The sequence below is a fragment of the Watersipora subatra genome, chromosome 4 (assembly GCF_963576615.1).
Source record: "Watersipora subatra chromosome 4, tzWatSuba1.1, whole genome shotgun sequence".
NCBI classification, from domain to species: domain Eukaryota; kingdom Metazoa; phylum Bryozoa; class Gymnolaemata; order Cheilostomatida; family Watersiporidae; genus Watersipora; species Watersipora subatra.
Window position 1 is genome coordinate 59,221,996 of NC_088711.1, and position 12,776 is coordinate 59,234,771.

The 12,776-nt window shown below is 38.3% G+C and overlaps 1 protein-coding gene across 1 annotated transcript; it reads right to left on the reverse strand.

Moving 5' to 3' along the window:
- Positions 1-699: 699 nt before the first annotated feature.
- LOC137394405 (uncharacterized) lies at positions 700-1,626 on the reverse strand. Its single transcript, XM_068081122.1, has one exon. It carries the CDS (start codon positions 1,624-1,626, stop codon positions 700-702), a length of 927 nt encoding a protein of 308 aa, XP_067937223.1.
- Positions 1,627-12,776: the final 11,150 nt, after the last annotated feature.

Sequence of the window (12,776 nt, forward strand, 5' to 3'; positions counted from 1 at the left end):
AATCTGAACATTTCATTTTTTTAATTTGCAACATTTAAAAAAATTGAAATGATCAGAATTCAGCCTACATAATTACAAAAAAATATAATAATTTAACAGCTGCTTCGTTTATATATGTGAAACAAGGAGAAAAATAGGAGTAATTTAATATATAATTTGTGGCCATGGACTAAATTTACAGACTATATTTACAGTGGATAACAAAGTTTGTAAATGAGAATTTTAGTTTCCCAGAGAAGAGGTCCAGTTTATTTTGTACACCACTTTATATGTCATAAGTGTGTGAGAATGTTTTTACAAAGATCAATAGAACTCAAATATTTAATAAACGTGCACTTTAGACACTGTCTGCACCAAATGTTTAACTGCTGTATAGTAGATGGCAAACACCATAATTGCTGCGATCAAATGAGCTCCTGTAGTGTTGGTTGGTGTACACCGAATATAATAATAATTCATCAATCCATGACTGTGGGACCATTGCTTGACAGATCTAAAACATAGGTAATTCTCATTCACTACTGCAAGAGACAGTCTTAGATATGCTCACCAAACTACAGGTAAACCGTGTGAAAAATTTTGAAATGATTGCAATTATTTGTATCACTGCACACAAATTGCTGGTGAGAGATGTCAGAACACAAGTGATGAATTTCAAGCAGCTTAGTTATAAAATGCTTTAAATTAGGCTTACTTGTATCATTGTAACAATGCGTACTCTCTCTGCCACCAGACTGCTCCATCTTTTTTTAGATAATCACAGTACTGTTCCCGAACCATCTTGGCTGCTTCAGTTGGTCTATCGGGTCGAGCTTCAACACTAGGTATAGTGTCTGCTAGATTAGACGGTTCTCGAGGTAATGGTGGCACTGTTCCTTCAGGAGGATGGCAAGCACTACGAATCATATTGTGGAGAGCGCAGCAAGCCAATACAATGGTTCTAGGTTTATCTGGTGGAAGGTCAATCTGACGAAATAAAATTCGCCATGTCGAAGAAAGAATTCCAAAAGAGTTTTCAATTAGTCTTCTAACCTGTGACCAACGGTAATTAAAAATTCTTCTCTCATCTGTCAAAACCCTTTTTGGATATGGTCGCATCAAGTGAGATTTTAAAGGAAAGGCCTCATCGGCTAATATCACATGAGGTAAAGGTTCTTTACATCTTGGCAGCAAGCGGGCAGGCGGTACATCAATATTATTGCTGGTCAATGATGCCTGCAGGGTACTGACTTCAAACACACCTCCATCTGAAGCTCGACCTTGTGCCCCAACATTGACATACGTAAAAGAGTAATTGGCGTCACACATAGCCAGCAAGATAATTGATTCCTGTCCCTTGTAGTTATGGTACTCAGACCCAGCATACCAAGGCTTGTTCATCATGACATGTTTGCCGTCAAGGGCACCGATGGCATTTGGGAAATTCCATTTCTGTTCCAAATCAGTCGAGATGTTGAGCCATTCTTGCACACTAGACAGAGTTTTAATAAAGTCATCTTTTAAACAATGGTATATTGCTCTTGAAGTCTCAGAAATTATTTGTGATAAGCTAGCAACTGAGATGTACCATTCATAATACAGCTGAGTTAAACTAGAGCCGGTAGCTAAATATCTCAATGTTATCATCAATCTTTATTTTGCAGTAATAGCTTCTCTATAGTGGGTATCTAGCTTCTTTATTTCTAGCTCCATTTTTGATAAAACTAAGCAAAACTCTTCTTCAGACTATCGGAAGTAATTTTGGAACGTGCCAACCCGGTTGGACGGTAGCTTGTCATCGCCAGTAGCATCGATTAACTTTAGCGCAGTTGAATAAAAAGCACAATGTATGGTACGTGATTCAGTAATTGGACCGACCCATGGTTTACCCTTTTTCAAATCTTCTTACAAATACACAGAACTTGCAGTAGTACCATCATGTGAAAAGTCGGTTTGGGTCACAAATCGAGAAAAGATTTTCCCGAAACTTAATAGGCAATATATATATGAGCAATCTTTATTGTGGTAATCAATAGTCATATTTTACAATATGATTTCCACAAGGTACCGCAGCAGGTAAACTAACTAAAAAGCAGTGTACAACAAAAAGTATTGTTTAAACAAAAAGTGGACAAACAAAAACTATGTGAAAATAGTTATGCATATCTATGACAACAAATTTCTAGTTATGGAAACAACCAACTTATAATGTTAAAATAGGTAAGACTAGATGGTGAATGGTATTATTGGTCCGAGGATAGTAGGCTTGGTTTGAGTTGGGTTTTAAAAGATTTTAAAGGTGTTGTAGGGTAGAACACATGTAGGCCATAAATAAGATAAGGATGGATAAAATTATAGTAATATAGTCTGGCAATATCAAAGTTCATAAGACGACGAATGTTATAAAATACACGTAGGTTCGATGATATGTTATTTGAAATGAATGAGATGTGAGCTGGTCGATGACAAAGCCAAGTAGTTTAAAAGTAAATTGTTTTGTTAGGGTACTGTCAAATATAGAAATTGTCAGAGGGAAATTCAATGGTGGATTTACTAAGATATAGTGAGATTTCAATAAATATAAGCAATATTTTTTCTAACGGTTGGTCTAACCGGGTACAGTGACAATTAATAAAATTATGTAAATTGAAACATTGGTGAAAAACCGTGAACAATATTGTTAAATTAAATGTTAACAATATGAGTAGCTTAAATAATTGACGATACAATGTATATCCAAATATGAGTATGAGTACGTACCTGTTTTTCTTCGAATTCATCTAAAACTATAACGGCTGCAGCTGCAGCACAACATAGTAGTAAATCGCCGTTGTCTTGTTCCATCATTGAAAAAAATTACTTTTGACGAACTAAATTATTACTATTACTAATAAAAGAATTACTGTAAGAAGCAGTGTGGGCGTGATATGAATCACTAGCAAGGTTGTCGTTTCCGTTTATGGTGATAAGCGCTCAAAATGTAATAGGTATCGATGTTGTATTTAATTGATTAAAATATTGACCCATTTTGTATAATCGGAGTTGGAGTTGGTCCGGTGTAAAAGCCTCTGCAAAAATGTATTACAAATCGTAGACAGACTAGAAGCGGTTCCAACTCTAACTCTATCGGAGTTGAAACAACTCCAACAAATCGGTCTCGTGTAAACGCACCTTTAGGGCAGCTTCTCGATAAATGCGGTCTCTGCTCAGTTCCGCGCTATAACCATAGAATCGCAGTCATGATACACTTTTATGTACGGGAATTTGGCGACCTACTCGTTTATTTTCAACGTCATGTTTATTGAATACTTTAGACTAAAGAAGAATTTATCGCTGTTGTTTAACTCACCGCAGTCATACATGTAGGTTATTAAAACCGTTTCATTCTTGACCGGCATCTTTCCATAAACGTGAAGTCCTCTAACAACGCAATAAAAATCTAGCTGAGAAATGACAAGTAAGTTCATGATGCAAGGGTTTAGGAATTTTAATTTGAAATTGGAAGTAAAAGAAAATTGTTTTCACATGTCCTGATGTAGCCTGTTTCCTTATTCAAAAGGACGTGAACGAGGTATAGCAAATCCCTTCTCAATACTCTTGCACCTGAAGGGGTCAAGGACAACAAAACATCCGTCATTAGCGGTCTGTGGGCATACGCAGCTTGTTGGAGGATTATTTTTTCTTTCGTGAGTCATCTGGTTTTAAGCACAAGCCGCGCGAATTGAGCGTGAGGACTTACGGTAGTCAATATGGATGATGGTGGTGATTATCATGCAACAATATTTGGTAGTGTTAATCAGTACAAAACAGAGATGCAGACCTTATATATTAAACCATTCAAAGAAATTGGTTGTATACTGCTATGTAGATAAGCTATTAGATACTGTTACACCGGTAAACTTATCCTGCAGTTGTATCAACTTTTTTTTAACAACGTCAACCCCACTTTCAAAAGTTTGTTATTACATAAAGTTATTGTAAGTCATTCAAGTCATTTTAATCATATAAATATAAAAAATGCAGAATATTTAGTTGTGTGATGTGTCGATGCTAATTTTTATCTTGAACACGATATTACTAAAGACGTATTTTTTGAGTTTAAACTTTTCTTGATAATACAACTTAAAAAAGCTTGCTCATTTAGAAATTATCTCTTATTTTAGTAAGGTGAGACAACTTTCTTTATTTCTCACTAGCAAAAATAGCATCTGTAGTTACTAAATTGGTAGTGAAAATTGCTGATAGGAAACTTATCAAGTAAAGGTCTGCTTTACAGAGGTTATTCTCAACTGGTTAACATCTTATGATTTACAGGCTGTGAATGTGTTTGGATTTAGTCATAGAGAAAACAGCTTCTAACTGTTATGTTTGTATATTGAATACGTAGCATTAGGAAGTTTCTTATTTATTTAATTTTATTTGTCAACAGGGTGAGAACTCACATAAAGAAGACAAAATGCTATACCAGTATATACAGGGAAATACCACCTATCATTGAGTGATATTGTAGCAGAGAATGCAATGCCTCTGATCAACATGGTCAAATATGAACTTAATGCACAACTTTTATATAGTCAATATTTATATATGTTTTTACTGTTTACTATAAGAGAAGGTAATTGTGTATTACAAAAAGACAAAAAATCTATAAGGTAATTCTCACTTTTATACAAACAGGTAGAATGACATAAAACGCCAAAAAAAAACTTTGCAGGTTATCGAACCCTTGCTATCAACTAAGTTGAAAGGTTGCAAAATTTCAGCTCCTGAATGTTAGTTCTTTATTTTTAAACAGTGGATAGAATGTAATATTACTCAATAACAGCTGATCCTTATTGGTGGGTAAGTAAGCTCATCTTTTTTCCTATTGGTCACTCTAAAGTTAGATGATTGAAACTGTGTTTTAAGTAAATCACATAGAGATATCAGTATGTGAGCACTTATTTACCTGCTTGTCACATTTATTGGATACTTTTTCTACTTTATGTTTAACATTCCGAGTACTAAAGTTATCAAATATTAGAAGGTTTAACAAACACTTCTGTCATATTAAAAATCTTATTTTGTAGTAAGAATGTTAATACTGTCCGTGCCACAATAAAAGAGAAATATCCCTGCTGCTGAAGTAACACAAATTCAGAGTAATTTATATATACAAGTCAGAGCGTTTTGTTACAAAAGAGCTATGACTACTGCTACAAATTTAGCAGATTGCAAGCGATGAAAAACAGTGTCTGTTTTTCTTACAATTTCTTGAGTAGTTTTTGCAACAACTTATTTTTATGATATCAGTTGGTGTGCTTATTAACACCTCTCTCTTTGAGATTGCTTACAGTACTTAAGGCTAAGCACAATAAAAACGTGTTATCTTGTAATAAGAAGAGTTTTTAGTGCAATGATTTTTTACTCTTCCTACTCACTGTTACCAGAGAGTAGGAAGTTGCTTGCTGTTTAAATGAAATATTGATTTGAACAGCAATATCAACTTTAATAAAATATTAATTAGGGACAAGAAAGTCAACTCTAATCAAAAACTGATTGATTTTACATCATATCATACACATATCATTTTCCTATCATAAAAATTATGCATGTCAATTTTGAATGCAACATTTCTCAATGCAAATTTGTGTTACAGATAATAAGTTGACCGAAAAATCGATGATTAGATGAAATGATCGATGACTCTTCAGACTCCCTTGCCATCATGCATTTACCCGTACTGCACGTACCTTAACTTGTGTAATCATTGATTAGGTGAGTCTGTTTACTATACTTCAACTTCTAAAGCCTTTTGTTTCCTGTAATTGACACTTAATAGTTAGTCAGTCAGACAGTAGACAGTCACTCAACCGTAATGAGATTAAATTGATCGTTGTCTTATTCATTGTCTCATTTTGCTAATGATCATCATCATTGTTCTATTGTTACTCATTTTACGGTATTTTCTACACTTTGTAACATATAGCGAGTTTATAGTTAGATATGATTGTTTACATGGCTTTGCTAGGTGTTGGTTTGTGAATTTGTTGATATGATATTTAAACTTTCTTTGCAGTAATTAAGCCAAATTTGTCAGAAAATTTTAATTGTACCTAAACAATAGTACAGCGACTTTAAATAATTAGGTAAGGCCATGAGTTCTACCACTCATTTTCAAAAAAATTTCTATCCTTTGTAACATAGATATATTGCTAGTTTATAGTACCAGATATCAAAAGTTTCCTTTTGTATATTTTTGAGGGAACAGAGGGGCTTATTTGGCAGAGGTCCATAAATTTCTATAATCATATAATATTTGATATCATATAAACACTGTATCTAACCATAATATATATATTCATTTATATATATCTCTATATTTGAAATTCACACAGAGTAAAATAGCCTCTATGCAAATATCCTCAAACTTTAAAGAATGAATATGTCACATAAATAAGATTGGAATTGTTTTACCTTACAGTTTAGTAGTTACAATTTATGCTAATTTTTATACTTTATGGTAATTTTTGTAGCTCATGCTAAATTCATTTTTATTGTCCAATATTAACGTATTTCTTCACAACAGTTGAACTCATTAAAAACAGTCTTTTTCAATAAAGTTTCTCTAGGATTTTATTTAGTCTCAAGTTTTCCCAAAAAACTGACTCCTAGCTGCATGCAGTCCTTGAAAAATATGTTTGAATTATTTTTTACATACCAAATAATATTTTCAAATATGACATTTAAAAAAATAAAAAAGATGAAGTGAAATACTTACTCCAGAATTTTTCTAGATCCTGAATGCTAATAACAAAAGAGATAGCAACACTTTTATAAATTCAGTCGTACTTTTAGTTTGTTGCAGTAGTGCTTAATTCCAACAAGTATATCGGTTTAACCTGAGTGAGCAAAAAGAAAACATTGTATTATTAGTTTAAACGCTGAGGAGTCTATCAGAAAATGTTAATATTATAATAACTAGTTTGACTCTAAATCTTGAAAAAATCTACATAGAATGATCAGCATGAGAAAGTGCTTGATTTTACAATTTGTCACTAAATAGCAAAAAACCTCTTAATTTCTGCTCTCATGTACTTGTACTAGAATAGACTTTATTGCTAAAGAGTACAGTAACAAGCTCACTATAAACTACTAGTTTCTATATTTTGTTCAGAGTAGCATTGTGTTTACTGTTTATTGAAAGTAGTTTAACTTCTCACTAGCAAGAAAATGTTTTAAGCAAAGCGGCAACAAGTGTATGCTAACTGAATCTGTACATGTTATCAAGTGATAATGCTGTCTTTGACATTGCATCCAGGGACAACTTGACAAGTATAGCAAACAATATCTTAATATTTATTGTTATTTAAACAATTATATATTGATATACAGACAAACTCTTAGATTTATATATAAAAATTAATTATTTATAAATTGAATGAGTAGGTGACACTTTTAATAGCGTTATGGTAACTCTTATTTGTAACTCAAACTAGACGCTGAACTAATGCATCCATTAATGAACAACCCAAAATACAATAGCTACTAGCTTTGTTATAAATATAAACAATGCATTATTAGCGTTTTTACTTAGCATCATTTTCAGTGAACAATATATAGAAACTTTGTAAATAGACCTAAAGATATTTAGTTGCTAAAAACACTTAGAAATCTATTTTCTCACATATTTAAAGATAAAAATCAACACTTAGCCATAAGGCTAGTCACATGATACTAGTCAGACCATTTCTGTCCCTGACAATCCATATCATCATATTTATGAAGCATGATGAGGAACCAATGTGAAAATCTCTGTTTTAATACCTAAAAGCTCCATAACATATGATCAATCGTTACAGCTCTTGAGTTCTGTTTTGTGGGCCAAATCAGTTCTGCAAAAATATCCCCCATGCTGTATAATAATCAGAACGTTAACTAACATTTCTATATTTGTAACAAAACAAGGTTAAAACAACTCAATGTTTATAATATTTTCCTATATATGTGTACAAGTATGTAGCTTTCTGGTAAACTGTTGTCAGCAGGGCATAAAGTTATCATTGTACAAACGGTAATAGGATAACTCCAACTCTGGTTCAGGACAGATAAAAAGCAAGTAATCGTTTCTTCCAACAAACTACACCAATTTTCTTGAATGAGAAAGCAGGAACTAAGTATAAACTACTTTATTGGCTGCCTGGTTGTAAGAAAACTAAAGGAACTTTATCGCCAACTATTTTCATATCTAAAGATAAATACATGCGTTTTTTCTGTTCCGGTTTGCTCTGATATTTAACAAAGAAGTTAACAATTCGGTTAATAATCACATTATATGAAATCACCAAAACCTATGTTTGGGCATTAAGACTTTGTTAGAGTTACTCCTTTTATCAATAGTAAAATCTACTTACATTATTGATAATTGAGTTATCACTGGTTATTGGTAATTGTCTTATTACTATGTATGATTGCAAGTTTTAAGAAATACCCTCTAGCAAGTGTCCCTAGTAAACCTTTTAATGAGTTGACAGAACACTATATTGCACCAGAGGGAGTATTGATTAGGTAAATGAGGTATATAATGTTTGTTCATGGTGTTTGTAATATTGTAAAGGTTTTGCGCGACCTTCACTTTTCCTCCACTAGTGCAAGACTCGTGCATGGGTTTATACATATATTTCTGCTTAGTTCACAAGTTGTACAAGAATGATCAAGTAACAGGCAATGAACAGGCCCAAAACAGCTCTGCTCTTCTACACAAATGTTTGAGCTTATATAGCTAGTAAGCTTCGCCTCCATTCTACTTGGCTGGACCTGGCACGGCTCGACTCGGTTTTGACTCGGCACGGCTCTGGCTTGGTTTGGCTCGGCTTGGCTAAACTCTGACCTCATTATTCTGCCTGACTGAGCACAGCATTTTTGCATCCAGGAGTACCTGCCAGTACTCGTTCACCAGGTTGAGCGTGCTGAAACAGCGGCTGCTGGACAGGGCATCCAGGCTGTCGTTGATCCTATGTAGAGGGTAGGCATATCCTGCTCGGTGATGGCATTTAGACGGCGGTAGTTGATGCAGAACGCGGTAGTCAATGCAGAATGTCACTTCTCTTCCTTCTCCCAGACCAACACCATGGGGGGAGCTCCAAGCTCCTCCGGCTGGCTCGATCAGCCCCCGCTTGAACAGATCTTGAACCTGCCTTTCAGGCTCGGCATCCTTCTCCGGTCTGAGTCTGTAGGAGGTTGCTGGATTGGTCAGGTGCCCTCCTTAAGTTGAATAGAATGTTCCACCTCAGTGGTCTTTTCTACGTCGTCGTCACCTGTACTTAACACGATGGTATTTCGACGCAGCAAGGAAGCCAACCTCGCCATTTGACCCGTCTCCTCACAGTTCAGCTGGGCCGCCTTGAACATTTTCTCAAGGTGAGCTGGCACTCCATTGATTGAAGTCGGACCGGCGACACACAGTAAGGGATCATCCTCTTCAACCTGCAGGCTCTCCACTCCCATGTAAGTGCCGATAGTGGCTCTGGACCGGAAAGTCAATGGCCGCTCCGTAGCATTCATGCAGCGGGTGATGACCTGTCCCTTGGGTCTCGGCTGATTTAAACTACTCGCTATCGGAGGTCCGTCGGGAAATCCTCCGATCAGTCCTATGGGGCAGTAATTTTGCGTGGTGATGCAACAGTGTATTGCCATATCTGTTCGGGCGGGAACCACTACCCCCCTTATCACCTGTACCTTGCTCTGTAGCAGCCGCCCATGTCGATCCATGCAGACTAGCTGTCTGCCATTCACTCGGACCACCGGCTGCTCAAATTCGAGAGAGCACCGATGTGCCATGAAGAATGGCATTCCGAGTATGGCATCCTCGCTCAGACGGCTAACCACAAAGACTTCCTCTGTCTATACATCCCTCAGGCAGATGGCCAGACGGATTATCCTATAGAAGGGGAGCGGTGTTTCGTCAGGCAGTAGTTCATCGCTGTCACTCTCCTTGAGTTGGTCCTGTACGGCTCTTGGCAATCGGTCAAAGACCTGCTTATTGATCAGGTTTGTGGTGCATCCTGTGTCTAAAAGAAACTGGACTTTTCACCCCACTTTTCCTGAGAGGAAAAAAGCTGGTGGAGTGAGGTCGGCTGAGAGCTTGTGCGCTAGATTTGTCTTCCAAAACATATTTCGAGAGACCTAGGAGCCTCCCTTTCTGCGGTAGGGCAGGGTCGATCCCTTGGGTCGTCCTACATCCGGAGTAGACCTGCGGCTCCTGTGATTGCCATGCCCAAGGCGAAGAAGGGGTCGGCCCGGCCACTTTTAAGGCAGGCTTCCGACCATCCGGTCCAATGGTGGTGGTTTTCAATGTCTGGGGTGGAAGGGATTTGGGGGTGACCTTCTTTCGTTTTGGGCTAAACCCCTGCTGTTTGCACGGAGAGGCATAGGCAGTATCCGGGACAGTGGGAATGTCCAGATTGGCCTCACTCAAAGACCGGTAGTAGTTTTGTGTCTCCACAGGCCTTTCCTGTGCATGAATTTTTTTCGGCTTAGTTCTTGCTGGTTGAGACCAACCGTCGGCTTTCACTGAATCCTGTGTAGTCCTATTGTGTTTCCGGGGTTGTTTGGCCTTGGTACAACCAGCAGTCGGAGCTACTGCGGTAGCCGTTTTTCCTTTTCCGAAGCCGGTTTGGTGTAGCGAATGTAATTCTTCCGTACATGCCCCGGTTGCCCACATCCTTAACAAAGGGTAGCTGGCTGGCTCCTCTTTTTGGTTAGTGTGCGAACCTGCTCTTGGAGCCGTTCCACCTTGTTCGTGAGAGTTTGGACCAGCTAGGCTAGTCGTCCTACAACATCGGTTTCAGTCGAGTTCACCTGGTCGAAGGTTCCTCCCTCCAGAGTTTGTACCGAAGATCTGGTGAATTTATGCTCGCCTCCTTGGATCTAGAGGTAGTCATTCCCGTCTCGTACAGCGTCAGCCAGTGTGGGCGTATGTACGACCAACAGATGTCGCTGCAAGGCAGGGTCTCTTAGTGAGCTGCAGAAGGTCTCCATAGCCATACTATTTCGGTGTTGATTCGGCAGGTCCCGTATGCTATGCGTACCAACTTCTCGACCTCCATAGCATGCTCCTGAAGTGTCGTCCTTTTTTTCTCGCCTAAGGGTGTTGAGCAGGTTTAGCGCCTGCCTGGCGGAGAGCCCAAATCTTGCCCGGAGGGCATTGAAAATGGCCTCCTGGTCCTCGGCCCCCTTCGCAGTTCTCAGCCTGTGCGCCTAGTGCTTCCCGGAGGTGCAATAGGGTTGCTCCTTCCATCTACTGGTTAGCGTCGACTACCTTCGTGAAGCGAGCAATGAAGTACTCCACATCTCCCTTTCCAGTGTACCGGGGAGCCCTAAAACGTGGTGCCAGTTCCTGAACCTTCGGCATCAGTAGAACAGAACCTGTTCTAGTGCCTCGACTAGTCGGTCGGGTTTGGGGTCAGCACTTCTTGCTCTCCTATTGGCCATGTCTGGCTCTCTGTAGGTTTCTGCTCTCTTCACAGAACAGTGCCTCTACTGTGTCCGTCTGCTCTCTGAGCAGTACATACACTGGGTCCGATACTGCAGGGTTTTCCGCAGCTCTCTCTGGGTTTCTTCCCGTAGGAAGTTGTTCCAGTAGTAGCATGCTGCCTTCTCGGGTAAGTCCTGTTGGAGCTTTCAGCAAGTTTCTGCTCCTGGAGCAGTGCATCTACTGGGTCCGATACCGCACGGCTTTTCACAGCTCTCTCTCTGGGTTTTTTCCTGTTTACAGGAAGTTCTTTCAGTAGGAGCAGTGTCACCGTTTTTTAGGTAGCCCAGTTAATCCAGAGTCAAGTAATTCTCCCAGTGTCCAGTAATCCTGATGTGAGTACTGTGGTGGAGTTCTTGGGATCGTCAGCGGTCCCTCTGCTGCCACCAGTGTAAAGGTTTGTGCGACCTTCACTTTTCCTCCACTAGTACAAGACTCGGTGCATGAGTTTATGAATAGATTTCTGCTTAGTTCATAAGTTGTACAATAATGATCAAGCAACAGGCTATGAACAGGCCCAAAACCGCTCTGCTCTTCTACACAAATGTTCGAGCTAATATAGCTAGTAAGCTTCGCTTCCGTTCTACTTGGCTGGACTCGGCACGGCTCGGCTCGGTCTTGACTCGGCACGGCTCTGGCTTGGCTTAGCTTGGCTAAACTCTGACCTCATTATTCTGCCTAACTGAGCACAGCCCTAGGCTCAGCTCTCAGTGGATCACATTCTACAACAATATCTCTTTTGTGTAGTATTGAAATAAACTTGCAACACAATCTCACTCTGCCATAGCTAACGGTAATTTAATGACTTTATCAATGAATATAAATATTTCAATGCACAAAGGTGGAAAATGTTTGTTATTTGTTTATAGCAACCATTATAACTCATTTGCATAGCGTTAGCTGTTGACTTATTTAACTACCTGCTCTTGTTGTCAATTCATTTACAGTCTAAAATAATCTCACTCAGCCACAGGAAAATGTAGGCTACAGAGTTTCATGTATAGAGTAAACCTATGAAAGTGTTGAATCTCTTACTAATCAGAACTCAGCAGTTAAAGCATGTATAGTAGTACTAACCACTGATTACTAATGTCTTGTATCATGCAGGCTTTTATTAGTGACTATTTTACCAGAGAAATAGTGTTAAACAGTGTACTAGTCTCCGCCATCTACTTGTTGTGTTTTACGTCAATCATTTACAAATATTTCTCAAAGTATGTGTGTATGGGTATTTGTGTATCATTCCGGCTGTAGACCTTAAAATTAAAATTCCTTGTTTGTATGC

Excerpts from the sequence above, each read along its gene's own strand:
- LOC137394405 (XM_068081122.1), bottom strand. The coding sequence starts at position 1,626 with ATGATAACATTGAGATATTTAGCTACCGGCTCTAGTTTAACTCAGCTG.